This window comes from Falco naumanni, chromosome 15 (genome assembly GCF_017639655.2).
Source record: "Falco naumanni isolate bFalNau1 chromosome 15, bFalNau1.pat, whole genome shotgun sequence".
NCBI classification, from domain to species: domain Eukaryota; kingdom Metazoa; phylum Chordata; class Aves; order Falconiformes; family Falconidae; genus Falco; species Falco naumanni.
In genome coordinates this window covers 2,071,480-2,090,152 of record NC_054068.1, presented here as the reverse complement: position 1 = coordinate 2,090,152, position 18,673 = coordinate 2,071,480, and the positions used below count along the sequence as shown (strand labels likewise).

The window sequence follows — 18,673 nt, the reverse complement described above, 5'->3', positions numbered from 1 at the left end:
TCTCCATCCACAACTCTGAAGTGGTAGTTTTTAAGAGGAAGGAAACTCTAAATGAGCCTTGCTGGCCACTAAGTGGAGCTAAAACATCAGGAAGAACCCAGCGTGCATAACCTGACTCTGAAAGGAGAGCAGTCTGTCCCCTGGCCTGGAGATGTCCCTGTACCCGTGAGGCTAGAGAACCTCTCGGGAGGCTGGCTGAGTGTCTGCAGTGCTGAGAGTCCTGCATATGGTGGCGACTCCCTTTGAGGTCTTGGCAAATGCCCTTTGACAAGAGCCAGGCCTGGTTTGGGAGTTCATGGACAGTATTAAGTAAAACTCCAAAAGGAGGCTGAGAAAGGTGAGGGGGTTGTATGCCTTGAAATGAGCCTCTGCCAGGTGTTAACAGTGGAATTGCAGTGTGGCGGTCACGTTCCTTGCCTCTGACTGCTCGTTTTTTCTAAAAATCCTGGTTCTGACTAGTGTGAAAGAGAAAATTGAACCAGACGGACTAAAAGTCGAAGAATTTCAAAAGTGAATCCTATTTTATTTCTCTTCAGTTATTTAAGTGCTGTGGCTTACCAGCATATTGTGTATTAGGTGTATTTGTAAAGCACTGTATAAATATCACAGCTGAATATAGAACTTGTTTTATGGGAAGTTCTAATGTCGCAAGGGGAAAAGTATCACATTTCTTGCTGAAGGACATCTCCAGGAAAGCTGATTAGCAGCGTCAGTGTCTTGGAAGGAGTTGCAGATGGAGCCTTCTGACAGCGTGTTGAACATGCGGATACACAAGCGTGTTTATGTGCGTGTTGGGGCGAAGAGGGGTGCAGGGGAGCTGTTTCCCAGGGCATATCCAAGCGCCTCCTGCCTGATGTCTGCGGTGGTTTTTGAGCACTAGAGGAAGACGTGAAAAATGATTGTGAGGAAAATGTGTTTTACCAAAGAACAGGGCAAAGAAGGCCAGGAATGAGGTACCATGCGGAGTTGTGTAGTTCCAGGTGAGAGCAGAGTTTGGTCTTCAATCTGACATAATTTTTTGTATTACTAGAAGGAAAGCTGATTTTTCATGATGACCCTTTTTTCCAAGAGGGGGTCACAGTTTCAGAACAGTTTGAAGGTGTTTTGTGAGTGCTCTGGTGCAGTAGCAGTGTCAAGAGTGCTTATAGGAATACATTTAATCATATACTATATTTAATTATAGTCTTCACTTACAACCATAATTTGTGCACCTTAATTACCACATTTGCTGTTGGTTTGTGCTGTCATTGGGTTAGTGGTGGAAGAGATCTGGCTGTGCAGAGCCACGTGATGAAGGTGATGACGATGATGAAAGTGACATCAGCTGATGGGCAGCTCAGGTTGTTAGTCATTAACAGTCACCGTCACCAGGACACTGTGCACAAGGCTGAGGCTGCTGGTTACTCCTTCCCTTGACACCTGTGCTGGGTCATGGGGAAGGGCTTTGTGGGAGAGCTTTTGCTATTAATGCTGCCCAAGGTTTGCTGAATAGGAGTGGTGGCCAATCTTAGATCCATCTCACCCTGCGTAACCATCTGTGTGAGCAGAGAGATGGGGTTTACAGTGTTGGTGATGTTATATGCTTTGTGGATACGGGTTCCCTGCTTCCCCCCCATCTCTGACATAAGCACTGCTTTTAAGGGAGCTGTGGATGCCTCTTGGATCTCCAAAATAGGCGTCTTTAGACAAGTCTCAGTAGATTAAAAATAGTCATTGATATGCTGCTGCTTTTTTTTTTTTTTTTTAATTTTAAGTCTGCTATTCTTTCTGAAATGGATCATGGAGAATCTGCTATTGGAAGTGTCCTCAGGCTTGTCCTGCAGTGCAAGCACTGATGACTGCAGGGCCAGGCAGAGCACTGGGGAGGGAGGGACAGCAAGCAAGGCTTGCTTTTGCTTTTGGCATCATTTGTGCAAGGCTTTAAAAGCTGATGGCAAGAAGCGTTCGTAATTTTTGTGTTGAATAGGGAACTAGTACTGAGCAGAAAGCTTGAAAATCTCCCCAAAAGAATCTTAGGTTGGCACCTACACACAGTATCTCCCCTTAGAGGAGAGTGGAACTAATAGGAGTACTTACCAGTAAACCCCAAAGCCCTACGCTGTTGAAGGCAGCTCTCCAAGTACTCGTAGTGGGACTTGAGTTCCCGCTGCTGAAACCTGTGTCAACATGAGTGCTCTTACCACAACCTTTACAGGTGTATGGATGTTTGCAGAGAAAATAAAACTGCAGAAATAAGTTTTGAAAAAGCTTTTTAACAAAGTGAAAGCTTAATTAAACTTCTTTCCTTTGGAGAAGATGTCCCTCACCCAGCAGTTTGGGTTTCGGTACGCTGCATTCCTCAGAAGGCTACGTCGCACTTACGGTGTGACTTGGCTCTGGGCAGTGCCGTTCTGTCCCACACAACCTTTTTGACAGGCTCTGTACTTCCTCATGGTGGTGCGGCAGTTCGAGCCGTCTCACCTTTTCTCCAGATACCTTCATGCCATGCTCCAGAGGGTCAGGTTTGACACCTTGGGGTTAAATAGCTCCCAGGTTTAATGTGCAAAACGCTTGTGATTGCCTCGCACTTCCTGGGCAGCAGGGCACGATAGTGGCACGGTGCTCACCTGCGAGTCTATAAATAGACTCTGGGCTTTCCCTAATTGCTAGATCCCAGCTTTTGGCAAGTCCGGCCTTTCCAGGCGTCATGAGGCGATGGGGGCTGGCTCGCACCAGGCTGCAGGCAGCTGCCCGTTAACATTCCTGCACCAAAGGCAGCGCCGCTTCCAGCCGGAGCCCACGCAGCCCTGCTCTTCACTTACTAATGAGCTGGGGAGATTGGAAAACTGCTCCACAGAGGTTGTGCAACCGGCAGCGAGCTTTGCCAAAGGCAGAGCTGAGGATGTCTGTAATTACAGGTAGATGCCGGTCTGTCCATCGGTGTACAAGCTCCCTCGAGTAAAGGCTGGAGGAAGGAACAAACTGTGACATACAGAATGCAGCGTTGAAAGGCATGAAAGCTCGAAAAGCAAAGAGCCGGGAACATGAAAACAAATTCCCTTTCCATTATATTGAAAGCAGAAAGGTTTAATCTGATCTCTGAACAACAGCAGAGCAGTTGAGGCTGATAACGCAGAGAAGCCAGAGGACTGCCTGGCATCACTGGTTGCTACAGATGAGGAAGACTAGAATTTATCAAAGGTTGTACACCCTGATGGACTCAGTGGCAAATGTTTCTCTCTGAACCTTTCAAAAGAAGAGGCTGCAGCATTTTGGGGTTCAAGTAGGGATGGATCATCATGTGTGGATTGGACTTTTTTTTGAAGGAGTGTGCAATTGCTCCTTTATGCTTTGGGTTTTGGTTTTTTCCCAAGGTTAAGATGAGCAGTCCAAGAAGTTTATAATCTGAGATCACAATGCTAGTAAAATTGTGCCTCCCCCTCCTCAGGCATCAAACACTTAAACAAGCCAGGGCACTTTATGATCAATTAGAGGGATAACTTGGCTGTCTGTCCTCGTGCTCCCCATCTCCAGAACGAGTTCTGATGCCCCAGGCTGTGACTGATTTTGCTGAGTGCAAAATTTCTGCTTTATATCTCCGTCTTGCCAGTGTAGCTCGCTGTTGTGCAAAGCATTTCAGGGATAAAAAGGGGCATGAAATATGTTATTTGAAGAAACTTAGAGCAGTGCAAGATGTTCTTATCTAGGCTGCTGGCCTTTAGGTGTGAGCAAAAGCCCTACATACAGCAACAGTAACCTGCTTTAATCCTTCTATTGTTGCATAGGTCTCTATCCCACAGTTACCTGAGCAAATGGGATTGTTTCAGGAGCATGTTAAGCAATGTAGTTTGTGTTGTGGGACCTGTTAGCGGTTGTATTTCCAAAGCACTGAGGAGCTGGACCCGCTGGCAAGGGCAGCAGACTCGGTATCGCTGCCCTGTTGGCTGGCAAGGTGGTGGTTGGCCAAGCGAAGATGAAGAAGAGGAAGCAATCCCGTGCTGCAGGTCCTGGACACGGGCATTGGTTTCTTGCCCGCCTGGGTCTCCTCTGCAGGGAATGCTGTGGGTCCTGGTGAGAAGCAGCATGACAAAATGAACCTTCGGGTGAGAAATGTGTCGTCTCCAGTTCTCGAGGGAGTTTGTCCGTCAGTCTGACCTAAAAGCTGTTCCCACACAGATAAGGTTGGTCGCCCGTGATACAGACCCCCGGATTCTGTGGAACGTGGGCGCCAAGTAGGGTGAGGAGGAGGTGGCAGTTGTCCTCAGAGGTGTTCCAGAGCCTGGACAGGAGGTGACAGCAGCTCCAAAGCTGTCCTGTGATTATCGCACACACAACAATTTTTGGAAGGAAGTTTTCTTCAGCTGGGCTAAAGGCTATTGATGGAGTGCACTTACGCAGCCATTAAAAAATAAAAATAACACCTGCAAGTAGGGACACTGTAAAATTTAAAGCAATGTCAGAAAGGGCAGCTATTCTGTAGCAAATCATAAATGCTTTGTAAAACCCTTCCAGCAAGGAGCGCTGTGCTTCTTTCCAGCTTCTGTTGAGGTGGCAGTAGCGTTGTGAGATGCTCTGTAATGCTGCAGACCCTGGGACAAAAGGTTGTGTGTTCCCTTGGCAGAGTTCACCCTTGCGTTGCTTTCTCATGCTAGTTCAAGTTTTGTAACGGGTCGTTGTTAATCTCTGGGGTGAGCACATTATGGAACAGGATAACCTGGAGTCTAAAATTGATGTTAGGTTACCCAGGGCTTACAAGTTGAAAAGTGTTGGAATGAAGTTGATAAAGGAGTGGCAAAAGTAAGGGAATGCAAATTGAGTGATTCATGATTGTGTATGTGTGTGATCACAAACCAACTGAACTTTTTTGGAAGAAGCTGTAATTCTAAGTGTTCCTGGGTTGTTGTCATCTTTCCTGACAGCTTCTGGTGGTCTCCCCGTACCGCTGGCTGGATCTGCTCCCTATTTTTTGAGTGTAGGGGTTCTGTATGAAAGCAGTGGTTGCTCTAATGGAGCTAGGTGTTTTGGTGGGCGTAGTAATAACATTTCATCCTGTTGTATAAAGATGAAGTAGGCCGAAGGATTTTTGTCTTCTCATGGTTTTCCCTGTGGAAATGTTGTTTCTTAAAAAGAAAACCTTCATTTGTTCCTGTTTGTCCTGCCACAGGAGGAAGAGCAGGCAGGATAAACAACTGTGTGCTCTTCCTGGGTTCAAGTCAGGCATCAGTAAGACCCCGGAGCGCTCTGAATTAGCCTTACATCCATGAGAAGGTACTGAGGGGGGAAAGTGGCCTCTGTCAGGAGGCATAGATTTGCTCTCCAGGTGTGTCTGCACCTTCCCTGGGCAACTTCTTGGAGTCCAGTGAGTGAGGAGAAGCAGATGGCCCCGGGCCACTGGGTTTCCCAAGCTGAAACGGGGCTTGTCAGCCAGAGCTGGAGCTGGACCTCTGTTTCTCCGCACACATCAAGTCTGCCATGCTGCCTGCGGTGCCACACTATACAGCACTCCTTGGAAGAGGATTCCCCTTCTCCCCACATATAGAACATGCCTTGCGCAGCTCTGCAGTTCTTCACTCGTAGTCGAGTGCCCCGTATGGCAACGCTGTGATGATAAACATTATAACAACTTGTTTACATCCCCATTTTTTGTGGTGCAGCTTCCAGGCAGAGCAATGGAACCTGGTTAGATAGCTTTGCTTTCATTTATGCTCCCAGTTCATTTGGGAAGTTGGTGATGATAAAAGCTTTCCGCAAACCGAATCAGCAGAACTTTTCAAAGTTCTCCACAAAGCATTTCTGTTGACTGGAGTTTTCGTTAGTCTTCATGGTTCCTGAGGTTCTGCCTCCACAGTAAAAGGAGAAGGGTTTTGTAACCGTAAATCAAGATGAAGGGCATTGAGTGACTCAGATGTGGATCTCAAGGAATGTGTTTTTCTTTGGCTTTTCAGAGATGGAATTACTGGAGAGATCTCCCACACTGGGTTTTATTAAAACATGGCAAAGACTGGGGCAGAATCGCTGCACACAGGTACCTCTCATTTAGAGGAGGCTCTCAAGGCGTCAAATGCTCAGCCCGTAGGGTAGATCACATCTCAGATATGTTTATCTACCTGCTGTGATGATTTCATACTGTAGGTTCAGATTGTATCTCCACTATTTAATTTCAAGGCCTCTCCCCATCAGGCTTTGAAGAAATCTTTTTTCTCTCCCTCTTTTTTTTTTTTTTTTACATGACTGATAACTCTGCCTTAGATCGAAACATCTTGAGAAAAGCATATTCTTTGCTAATATTTCACCAAGATCCATCAGCACCGGCTCCAGGGTTCAGCATTTCCTGTCACAGCCACACGTAGGTGGCTTCTGGGAGCTACAGTCCCCCTCCAGCCACAGGAGTGACTTTATTGTGCAGAGAGGGGGAAAAAATCTCCCAGTGTGCATGCACGCTGCTGGAGTTTATTTTGCAGTAGTTGCAGATCCCTTCACAACTGCCTTGGCACATGGCTCCAGTTGTTCCTCGAGTCCACTTCCTCTGGAAAATTCCAGTGACACCGAAGGAAAACTCATACTGGTGCTGCTGACGCAACACTTGCTTTCCTGCAAGAGACGAAAAGGCTTTTAAATCATCAGTGGACTTTCCTCTTTCAGAAAACTGAGCTGTAACTGCCAGCCAAAACAGTAGCCCTGGAGCCAGGCTGACGTCACCGGTGACCATGGGTGATAAGGTTTGCGTTACCTGTGGGAGCAGCATCCCACGGGGAGGGGGAAGGAAGGAAGCACTTTCCCCGAGAAGCTTATTTTCCCCTCTAAAATTATAAATACTTTGGCATCATTTGCATAATACATGAGGAGGAAAACTTGAGCCGTGCGGCTCTGCTTTTCCCACTGCAAATTCTTGTTGAATTCCGTGACGTGCTTCAAATGGGGTTTATTTGGGAGCCGGTACGCGTGCGGTTGGGAGCTGGCTGACCTACGCTGTGGTTTGCATTGCCAGCTGGAGCTGCCTTTGTTCCTCCTCTCATTGCCAAAGCCACGTTCAGCTTCAGTTCTCCGCTTGATTGCTGTAATTAAATTCCAGCCAAATATGCATTAACGTGTTCGTTCTGGAAAATAAAGCATTTAGTTATTTTAAGGTTAAAATGGGCTTCGGAAATAGCCAAGCTCTGCAGACCTTGCTCGTGCCCTAGTGACGCAGGATGCTGCTCCTCAGGGCTCTGGAAGGAAATTAAGCTGCTTTTGATCGGTCTGTCTTGTCAGTCTCTTTTACTCCCTCTAATTTTTCTTTTTAACCTTGTGGCATAGGCTTACCTAATTTGGGAGTTAATTCTCAGATATTTGAAATGTTTCCTAAAAGTCGGGATTTAGTGAAAAAGGAGACAGGGATTCACACGTACGTTTTGGTAGCATATGGCTTTTTCAGTGTGCTGAAGCATGTGATGTTGGCCTGTAGCAGGGACTGCGCTGGCTGGGGGTAACCGTGCTGGGCTGAGGGTGATGCGTGGCTGCGCACCCCACAGCAGCCAGGCTGCTCTCCTTCCCTCCTCTTCACCGTGGGGCAGCACTGGCGGCTCTTCAAACCCTGCCAAGGGCTGGTCGGACTCACTGACCCAGCAGCAAGCTCCTTGTATTTTTTTTTTTCCTCTCCCTCTTGAACTAAGGAGTTGAGAGGCGGCACATGGAGAGCTCCAGCAAACACCAGATCCAGCACAAGATGAGAAGGAAAAAAATTACCCAGTTGTAAGAGTGAAAGTGGGGAGAAAGCCTCCCCCTTCTCAGGATCAAATACCTCGCTCAGCCCCCACCCCCAGCAGCACAGCACCAGGAGCAGCTATCGTGTGCGGTGTAGCGCTGGGCAGCCTTCCTGGCTGGTCTGGGCTGGGAGCCACAGGCTGCCTGCCTCCTCTCGGTGGGCTTTCCTCTGCCAGCCTTACGGCTTCCTCCGCTTTCATCCCAACAACTGCACGGTATCAGTATGGGGGAGTAAAATTCAACTGAAACACCGACTGTTTCATGAGCTGTTCACTTCTAATAGTCTCTTTGGTGAAACTCGTGTAGGCTGTAACTGAGATGTTAGTCTAAGGTGGATGGTGCAGGTCTTGGCAGCTTGCTTTCAGTTCTGACTCCTGGATTCCGCTGGAGGAGATGAGCCAAGCGGCATCAGATACCAGTCCCTCATTTTAAGTTGAACAGGTTTATTTGATGATGCTACACGTTGGGCACACAGGTAGCTCTTGAGGAAAGACTTTGAAAATGTCCTGACATGGACATCATCTTTCTTTCTTGGTTATAGTACGCTAACTTACTTGCTGCTGAGTCAAAGAGCAGATTCAGAAATGAGGCTTTCTGTTGTGGTTTTCCTGGGGAAAAAAACCTTTCCTCCAGAAAGTGACTTCATCGGGAGAGAATTGCATCAAACCAGGTAATAGGTGCAAGTAATGAGATTTGCTTTCATAGTCATCTTTGCTCCAAGCTCGTGCCCAAGCTGTGGAGTTCAGCGTAAGTTGTTCCCACGTGGGGCTGGAGCTGAGGTCCAGCTCCCAGGATGTGCTGCTGTTGGAGGTGAATGTGAGCAAGTCACGGGGGGGTTGAGATAGAATAAATTCTGTAGGAGGCTTTTCTGTCTGAACAGTATTGCAGGAGAGAGGTGAGCCTGGAGAGGGACGAGGTCATTCATTAATTGTTGGCTTTCACGTTTGTCACCTTGGACGCTGCAGTGAAAAATTTCTCAGCAGGCTTTATCCAGGTCTTGACATGGACACCGCCTCTCTGCCCGCCTGTGCCAGCAGAATATTCCCCCTGCATCTCCCAAAGCACGCAGGCTGGGGCACCAGAGGGGGACCGACTCTGGTGTTGTTCATGAGCATCCTCACGTGGTGTCCTCCTCCCTTCTGCAGCTGTTCAGCCTGCTGCTTGATGTGAGGTGTGTAGGCTGTTCCCAACCTTCTTTTTCTTCCTGCTTTGCACTTGGTCGCTTTGAAGATACTCCAGAGGTCAAGACGGCTTCAAAATGAACGTGTACTATATCTGCTGGAATGAGAGCTTGACCCTGGCTGTGACTTTAGTGTTATCAGAGTATAAATAAGAGGTCCAGTCTTATCTCAGCCCCATGTTCAGAGTCATGGTCTTCCTCCATGATTAGATACTCAGATATAGTTGTGGCTGTAATACGGAAAACTAGACCAGCCCACCGCAAATAACACGCGCTGCGTTAAATTGTGTGTGTTAGAGCGGTGCTGGAAAGGGTGATGATGCGAAGTGAAGGTGCTGGTGAATAATGCTGAGCCATAACCCTGCTTGGGACTCTTTAACTAGGCAGTCAGCAATTTTGTGTGCTAATATGTAAGCGTCCTCTTCTGAAGCTGGAGTGAGATGTCTGGGAGAGGTGAATGTGGAAGGGTTTCTCCTTCCATAAAGTTCTGTATATACCGGGATAGATGCGGGACGAATTGTAAAATTGCTGTAGCTGTATCAGCAAAGATAGGGAAAGAGCAAGATACTCAACTGGATTTCAAAGTTGACAAGTTCTGGAGTCAGGGAAGAGGTGAGAGGCCACAGGAGTGTGTTGAGACTGTGTTTTAATACTGCTAAGCAAGGAGGAGGTGAGACTTCGTAGTGACTAGTGAGGCCTTCAAAGGGCTGAACAGGCTGCTAGCGAAAGGCTTTAATTATCCTGTTGTCTGTTGAAAAAGTGTTGTGGCAAGAAACGCAGTCCGTAGAATTATTAGAAAACTCGGAGGTTGCTTTTTTATCTCGAAAGGTAGAGGAAGTTGCATGGGGAGTGGTTGCTTCGGTCGTGTGACTAATGGGGTGGTACAGGCTGAACCCAGCTGTGGATGATGCCTTTCCTCCCCCAAGTTCTCAGAGTGAGAGGGTTCATTATTCTGAGAAAAGGAATAAACGCGCCATCGTGCTGGTAATTTGATGAGTACAACAGACTTCATAAACTTTGAAGCAAGCACGAACTTTGCCTGAAACCTAAGGTAGAAGGTTATAAGCAGGTAATTGAACAGTCATGTGCAGGTTAGAGTAAGGATGAGGAAAAATCCCAAGTTAAATCACCCATAGATAAGAGAGGCAATAAAGTCTAGGCCTGAAGAAACTCATTCTGGAATACTGAAGGAACTATGTGGTGCACATGCTGAAAAGTTAGTCCTGGATTATTTTCAGGAAGCTGTAGAGGAGAAGGGAAGCCCAGAGAACCGAAGCAAAAGGGGAAACACAAATGGAGCCCTTAAAAGGGAAGGGAGGAGATGGAGGGTATGTAGCCTGACCGTCAGATCTTCATGGTTAACAACAGGAGAGCACATGTTTGATAGTGTTTATAAACACCTAGAGAGTAATAGTCATAAAACAGCCGTTAGGAACTGCTTTATGCTCAGCTGATGAGGTAACCATCCCCTTTGTAAGAGTTACAAGTAGATCAATGTGTCTTGGCTGTGGTGAGACTTGTGACACAGTCCCACGTGATGTTCTGATAAGGGAACTGTAGAAGTAATTCAGGCTGAATCTCTTCTCTTGGTGCCTGCTGGTTGGTTGCAGCAGTTCGCTGTGTCGAGCCGGCGTTTCAGATGCACGCTTAAAATCTGTCCTTAGTCTAGCTCTGTTTAGTTTTTTTCATTGCACTGGGAGCTGCCTACCAGGTTGGGGTTGCTCCAGCTTTAGCTACTTGGCACAGGTGTAGGAAGAACCAGGTTTCCCATACCCTTCCCTCTTAAGGTGTGCTTGTGTCTGCTCCTTGGAGGCCAAAAGGCAAAGATGAAATCAGCTGGCAGGTCACACTGCTTGGTTAGTGCAACAAAGTAGTTCATGAAACTTGCAGGTACTGCTGTTTTGATGGGCTTGCAGTCACTGATGTACAAAACGATAGGTGTTCTAACACTTCATCGCTCCAAAATGATGCTGAGTATCCTGCAGTGGAGGTTAAGAGCTAGTGCTGGTATGAAGGATGAATTTCTGAGATCTTTCCTGGCCTGTGTTTCTGTTAGTTTTACTATATTAAAAAAAAAATTAAAAAAAAAAATATCCCAGCTACTTATTCCTCTTTGTTTTCCAGCCGTCAGCCTGAGCCACCAAAGAAGGAGAAGGAGGCAACCACAATTACAACCGCTCAGTCAAAGAGAGCAGATGAATGGAAGGACCCTTGGCGCCGATCCAAGTCCCCCAAAAAGAAACTTGGTGTGTCTGTCTCTCCCAGCCGTGCACGTAGGCGCCGAAAAACCTCTGCTTCTTCAGCATCTGCTTCTGGCTCTTCAAGGTGAGCGAAGGCAGAGAGCGTGTCACGTCTGAGCCTTGTTAGTCGTGTCACATTCCCTGACACACTGTTTCTTGTCAGTGGAAGATGCTGAGATGTTCGGGAAAGCAGTTCAAGGCTTGCTGCTCAGTAACAGCTATGGACACCAGCATATAGGTAGTGAGAGGGAAGCCAAAGGGGGCACATAACTGTGGTTGCTGTGGGTGATCTCTGGAAGACTAAGAAAAGGCAGGTCCTTGGAAAAGTCACTCTTCAGGTAAATTAGACCTGGGAGCAGTCCAGGTGATTAGTAACTCACCTAGATTAAAACTGACCTTAATAGGAGCAGAAGGAGCTGGAAGCTGTAAAAATTGGAGCCTGTTCACTCAAGGAGTGCTGGAGGGATGAGGTGAGCCCACTCCAGGAAGAGCATCTGATGCTGCTAGGGAAAAACTGGGGTTGTGAAGGCTTGACAGAGCCTTAGAGGGCTGCAGTGGAGCTCGAAACCAACGGGTGCAAGATAAAAACCACCTTTCAGAAAGAAGTACCCTGAATCTAGGAGAGCTGAGGCATAAGCTGGATCTATTTTCTTTAAATGCTTGAACTTGAAGCTACTGAAAAGAGGTGGGAAGAAAGTATTAGAGGAATGAGGAACATGCTGAATTGAAGATACGGATCTGTAAAGCAAAGCCCTCCTGAAGTAGATAGCTTTTCTTTCTGGGATCACTGCACCTGAGATTTTTCTGTTTTCCTCTGTGTGACCTGACCTATCAGGGCATTGTCTGGTGCAAAGGCATAAAAATTTGTGGAAGGAGTTCCCAAAAAGGGATGGCAGATCAGTAGCTAAAGGAACAGAGGCCTGTTCAAGGGTACAAAGTGGGTAGCTACAACAGGATCTTCTCTAAAAAAAAGGGGGGGGCTGAGGAGAGGCTGTGGTCCTGACAGGTCACCGAGGAGAAGACAGGTAGCTTTTGGAGCACTGTTTGAAAACTGGGTAAGAGTGTACTGGAAACAAGACCTTGGTCTCAGAGGACTTCTCAAGAGGTGCTGAATTTTAATATTTCTCTTTCAGGTCCTCTTCTCGTTCATCCACCTATTCTGGTTCAGGTTCCTCGCGATCTCGTTCCAGATCATCTTCTTACAGCTCTTACTCTAGTCGCTCTTCAAGACACAGCTCTTTCTCAGGCAGCAGGTCCAGGTAATGGCTCCTTGGATTTGAAAGTAATGGTATACTGTTTTCCAAACACTTGCTAACAGCTGCTTTTGCTGCTGCTTAAAAGCAGATAGCCAACTGTTGAGATAAAACATTCAAACCACTTTCCTGAGTGAGGGAAATATGATAGACTGCAAGGCAGCCTGCTGGTTTGGTTGTTGAACGAAGCAGATATGTCAGCCACCCCCTCCTCTCCCCAGTGCTGGCACCCACGAGTACCGTGCTGTTGTGGCTGGGCTGTTTCCCATGCCTGTGGTAGCTGAACAGTTGTAGAAGCCTGGCTGAGATAAATGTTTCCATCATTTGCATTTTATGATTGGAAGAAGTTACTGGCATCTCTCTTCTATTGCGCTGGAAATTCTATTTAAAGAGGCAAATCACATTTCTTTATTAAAGCAGTTGTCTTGTGATAGTCCTCACACTTCAAAGTAGCAGTTCAGTGTCCCATGCTGATTAAACAGAGGCATGTTTATTACTCTGCTGCTTCCTTGCCCCTGCAGATAGTTTCCCAAGTCTGGAATATGCATAGTAGGAGAACTGGCTCCCTAGGTAGGCACCTCTTTAGAGCTGAAATCACACAGATAGCCGGAGTGGATCATGCAGTTGATGGGAGTGCACAGTGTCGCTTTTGGAGACGTGGTTCCCCCTAGGAAAAGCTCAGGTGGGAGCTGATCTCTACACAAGCACGTATGTGTTTTGTGGGGAGCAGGCTGACCTTCCCCCATCCACCTCATCTCGGGCTCGGTTCCTTGGAGGACAGTGCCAGGCATCGGTGACACGCTTTGATTAGCATGCCTCTTTGCTAGATTGAGGTTGAGGAACATCCCGGTGCCTAACTGTTCTTCAGAAAAAGCAAGTCACCGAGGTGTCTGGCTTTCTGAAGTACTAGGCTGCAAAACAGTCTTGGCAGTGAGGTGAATCACTTGAACACCAGCATCTGGTGTGCTGTGTCAGTTTGGTCAGCCCTGATGTCAGGGGACAGCTCTTGCCCTTTGATATGTTAGCTTTGATATACTCTGCTTGATTTTTCTCCTTGTGTTCCAGAAATTGCAGGCATCCAGTTAGATGTATTTTTTGTGTCTTTCTCCCAAGTTTTTTCTTTTTTTTTCTTTTTTTCTTTTTCCTTTTTCTTGTTTTTTTTTCTGCTGTTTAAAGGATAAACTGCACTAGACGTTAACAGGAACATAAAGTAGGTTGAAATAAATGCTGAACCTGCAAGTCAAAATCCTATTTACTTCCCGATAGACACATTTTCCCTAAGGAGAGAATACAGAGAGTATGGAGAAACCTCAGGTGTTGGTATGGAATACCTGAGAGTGCTTCTTTTGCAGCCGACCCTGTTGTTTTGTATTGTTTTCTACTTTTACCACTGGTCTGGTAACAGAAGTTAGTTTTGTTGAACAGAGTCCAAGTACAAAAGTAGGGATAAGCTCAGACCCACAGGGACTAGTTCCTGGGGTGCAGTTGCTGGCTGAAGGAGGGAGCGATGGCTAAATGCACGGAAAGCCTTCGGCAGTGCCAGAGACGGAGCTGAGTGCTGTATCCTGTCGTTTCTAGATCGCGGTCCTTCTCATCTTCGCCATCTCCTTCTCCAACACCGTCTCCGCACAAGCCGCTTGCGAAGGCTAAAGGGGAGTTACTACCGCCTGCCGGTAAAGGGTAAGGCTTCCTCTCCGCTTTGATAGCACAGTGCAGAAGAGGCTCCAAACAGTAGCCTAGTCCCTGAGTCAGACCCTTCTGACCTGGCTGACAATTTAAGGAAGAAATGGAATATGCAAAATATGACCTGTGTAGAAGAGTGCTTAGCTTTGCATATTTAATTAAATGATGACATTTTTACTTATTAAATCCAAGTTAAACTGTACAAATATCCTTAAGTATTATATGTATACGTGAGTGTTTAAACACATGCATGATTTCCTGTTTAAACATTCTGTGTGTGCAGGTATGTTTATACAGGAGCTATAGGAACATTTAATTCATTCCTCTACTGTGGCTTTAGTTAATGCACAGCCTTAGAATAAAGAAATGGTTCAGCCTCATCTACTTACAACATCGGAGGCAAATTAAAACAGCGCTATAGCTATGAAACTGTTCTTGGCAGATTATGCCAGCGCTCCTGCTCTTTTAAAATACTTGAAGTTGCTGTTTCACAAACTCGTGTAATACGTAGTAAATTATGGATATGTTGGAGGGTGACACAACACCATAGTGATGTCACCTCTTAAGGTGACCTGCAAATGAATTACACCATGGGAATCCCCTGAGTTCTCCAGAATACGGGACAGTCCCCTTTGCCACACTCCTCGTGCCTTTATTGGCACACTTTTTTTTTTTTTTTTTTTCTTCTCAACTCTGAGGGTTCAACCCTTTAAGGACATGCTCTCCGTGTGCAGTCATGTCTTTACACCCTTCTAGTGCACATTGCAGTGCTGGTTTGGTAACACACACCACCAGCCAGCACTAGTGTGGGGATTGTTTTTGCTGCGTAATGTTGCATGCACTTAATCCTGTGTTCTGCAGGGGTTGAATGCAGATATTCTTAAGCCCAAGAGGAGGAATTAACAGTCTCTGGTTTTGTATGTAGACAGACGCCTCCTCTCCAGTTAACAGTAGGCGTGACGTCAGTGTTAGGGTTGTTGAGCAGTAATGAGCTGAGCCCAGAAGTGAGCAGCTCTTTTGCACCTTGCTGATCTCTGTGATGGCGTGAAAAAGAGAATTTTTGCATGGACCATGTGCATTTGATTCTGAAGCTTAACAGGCGGATTTTAACTAGGTGTATGTCTTTTGGATAAAAATGCACAGAATCAATTGGATAAGAAATGGCGATTTCACACAGTCTACTTCACTAGTTAGTTTACAAGTTGAAAGTCTCCAAAATTAGCTGTTGTTTAGTAACTTGTCTCTGAAAAGGGGACTTATAGAATATGGATAACAGATCCCTTTGGGGGGGAGCGGGAATCCATGTTGTTTGAGAGTGTTTCAGTGAAATAGCCAAGTGCCTGTAGCTGCAGTAATCATATCTATATAATATTTAGTCAACAACAAACATGAGCACATTTTGTTGCTTTCGAGAACGTCTGTGGTCTGTACCTACTGACTCTGATCACACACATAAAAATTTTAATTCTTGTAGTGAAAAATCTGTGAAGAAGCTAGCTGCCCTTCCAGTCCCTCAGCCGCTTACTAAAATCACAACAGCTGCACCAGAGCCAGCCAAACCAGGGGATAACCGAGAGGCAAGAAGGAAGGAACGTCAGACAAGGACTCCACCCAGGAGGTAAGAGAGCTGTGGGGTGGAGTGAGGCTTGATCTCCTGCAAGATAGACCAAATCCTGGGGTTCTGTCAGGAGCATCAGCTACAAAGGCTCTTCGATATTAAGGAGAAATACATTTCCTGGGGCAGAAAGGAGATGGGAAGAGAAGGAAGGAGTTGAGGGCAAATGCTGGTGACTTGCCACAGCCAGTTGCTCCTACCTCTGAAGGCTGGTTGGGAGATAAAGCAAGGGGAGTACATGAAATGGGTTAAAAGGCAGGGTCTGCAGCACACAAAAAGGCATGTTTGAGAGCCACTGGTTGCAGAGGCCACGCAGCAAGGAAGCAGAGTTGCATTTAGTCCAGAGAGCAGATCTGACGTGTCGGAGGGTCAGGGCTTGTGGTGATGGGTTTGGACCCTGTGTCCTCTAAACGTGTGCTGCTATGCAGGAAGTATTTTTCTGTGTGGTACCAGGAGCTGGGTCGTCAGCATCTAGCAGTACCACTGGAGGAGAGGAGGAAAAACTCTGACTTCTGCTGTTCCCAGTACACAGCTTGCCGGCTCGCCTGCTCTTCCTGGCTTCATCCAGTGTGACTAGTTTGAATGTTTCAAGTGACTTGTTCTGTCTGTCTGCTGGTTTTGTTGCCTTTCTTCTCCCTTTGCGTTTGAAATGAGAGGGGCTTCTGATGGTTTTCAAACAAGGAGCACTTGTCTGTATTTAAATACATTTATCAGGCTTAATCTATTGTACTGTACCTAAAAATGTTACAGGATAAACACAGGTAACATTGCCTGTTCTTGGAGGGACACAGTCAGCTAAGCACAGCTGAAACTCATCATGCATTCTTCTTGCGTTAGAAGTTTTGAAATAATTATGGTACCTGTGTGTCTATAGAAGCAGTAGCTCTCTGTGTAAGAAATGTATTTACTAGAAATGTCTCTTTTTTTGAGCACACAGGGAGATGGAGAATGTTTTATGCCTGCAGGAAGGTGTTCTTGGATCATTGAATGATGCTTTTCGTCAATGTGTTTTGAAGACGGCTGTAATTCTGTTTTCCTTTCAGGTTTTTCAGACTCATCCCATGTCAATTCTTAAGTTTGTGTGGGATTAAGTCTCCTGTTTCTTCACAGTAGCTAAAGAAAAGGCCTGGGCTGAGCAGTTATGTCTCCATAGTGAAAATTGATGATGACAATTTCTTTTCCCTAGAAACTCCATCAGTTCTAGTTCCCTTTTTGCTTTAACTAGTTAATAATAACCTTGGATGTCTTCAGCCGCCTTCCCTTACTCTTTATTCCAGTCTTGGGGTTTGATTTGTTGTTGTTTTTCACACTTATACCCACACAAACCCCACTGCCCTACACTCTCCCTGCTGTGCAAATGACAGAACAGCTCTATTTGTGTTGGTACTGGTGTATTATTCAAAAATGTGTATCGTTATTTTTATGGCCTGAAATACAATGTAGTCCCACTGTGTTACGCAGTTAGCAATTTTTCTTTGTAGGAAGCATTTACTCCTGCTACCAGTACAGGATTAAGGTGTTTCAGCTGATTCTTTGCCTGGCTTTCATTGGCGTTATTGGGTCTTGCAGAAGACAGTTACTGTTCAGAAAACAGGTGCTTCCTCAGGACCGGGAATGTAAGGTTGAGGAGAACATCTGAAACAATTACATTTGCAAAGCACCAGTCTTGTATACAATACAGGACAACAGCATCATGCTCGAACCATCCCTAAACAGTTTCTTCTAACCCCGTTTCACAGCAGAGCGCAGCGAGGTGAGGATGTCATTTGCTGTCTTGCAGGCGGACTATCAGCGGCAGCATCAGTGGAAGTGCCAGCAGCTACAGTGGTTCCAGTTCCCGATCTAGGTCCTTGTCTCGCTCTCTCTCCAGATCTCATTCCAGATCATCATCTGCCTCAGTCTCCCACTCCCCGTCTGGGTCCAGGAAATCCAGGTACAGCCTCGACCCTTCATAACCTTTGTTGAAGTAAGAGGAGATTTATAACTATTCTTAACTGCTGTGGTTTCTTGCTGTGAACGCTCTCGCTAGCTTCAAGTATCAGAAGCTATAGATAACTAGGACATGAAACGAGATTATTTCTTTGTGTGGTGGTAAAATCCCAAGTCCTGAATCACGACAGCAGTACAACATTGGTAGTGTCCTTGTGGCTTATTCAAGGAAATAATTTGTCGTTTGTGCCAAACTGCCCATTTTTACCTAAATGATGACCAAAACATCTTACACCTAGGGTGATCTCACATCCTAATTTATTTACGAGTTAACAGTTTCAGGCTATAGAGCTTTTCTCTTCCAAACCTCTTTACTACCTCTTGTTACTGAATGTCCTTAGGGAAGATGCTTGGTCTGTTGGGAGAGGTAGGTCAGAAAATACCTAAAAGGCCCAGCTAATGATATTTCTACTTTGCTGGCAAAGTTGCCTGGCCAGTTCCCTTTGTGTTTAGCCCCAAGTGAATAGTTACATGGCTGTTAGTCTGTGGGATTTGTAAACAGCTAACTCCCTCCAGTAAAAAGTCATGAAATAAGCTTCTTTCAAGTCCTTCATTCAGATTTTTTTGCATTTATTTAGGTGCAGGAATCCCTGAAACCTCACAGGCAGCCTTGAGACACAGCGCTTCCCGTGATGCAGATTTAAAAGTAGACCTGTAGCATAAAACTAGTGGATTAAGTAGGACTTGGCTCTGACCAGCAGTAATTCACGCATCTGAACTCTATGAAACTCCAGGGTTCAACATCCGCATTATTTTACGGAAATACAAACTTGTTTACTGCATGCTTGTCACATTCATCAGATCAGGTAGGGGTGATGCAAGAGGTTCAGAGAGCACTTGGGCACGCTGGCTCTGCGCTGCCCTGCGGTACAGGGCCCGAGAGGAGAAGATGGGAAAAACTGGTCCCAGGTGCTGCTTGTGTGGCGCTGGGGCTGTGCTTGCAGCTTTTACAGGTGTGTGGGAAAGGAGGAAACATAGGAAACGTAATGTG

General features: G+C 46.2%; 1 protein-coding gene across 8 annotated transcripts in view; it reads left to right on the top strand.

The window, feature by feature from the left end:
* ZC3H18 (zinc finger CCCH-type containing 18) overlaps positions 1-18,673 on the top strand; it is a 48,785-nt gene that overhangs the window by 22,388 nt on the left and 7,724 nt on the right. For all 8 annotated transcript variants that reach the window (XM_040615194.1, XM_040615191.1, XM_040615193.1 and 5 more), the window contains 5 exons: positions 11,027-11,227; positions 12,276-12,401; positions 13,974-14,075; positions 15,553-15,696; positions 17,474-17,626. In XM_040615194.1, the coding sequence (XP_040471128.1) occupies positions 11,027-11,227; positions 12,276-12,401; positions 13,974-14,075; positions 15,553-15,696; positions 17,474-17,626 (726 nt within the window). The remainder of the gene's footprint in view (positions 1-11,026; positions 11,228-12,275; positions 12,402-13,973; positions 14,076-15,552; positions 15,697-17,473; positions 17,627-18,673) is intronic.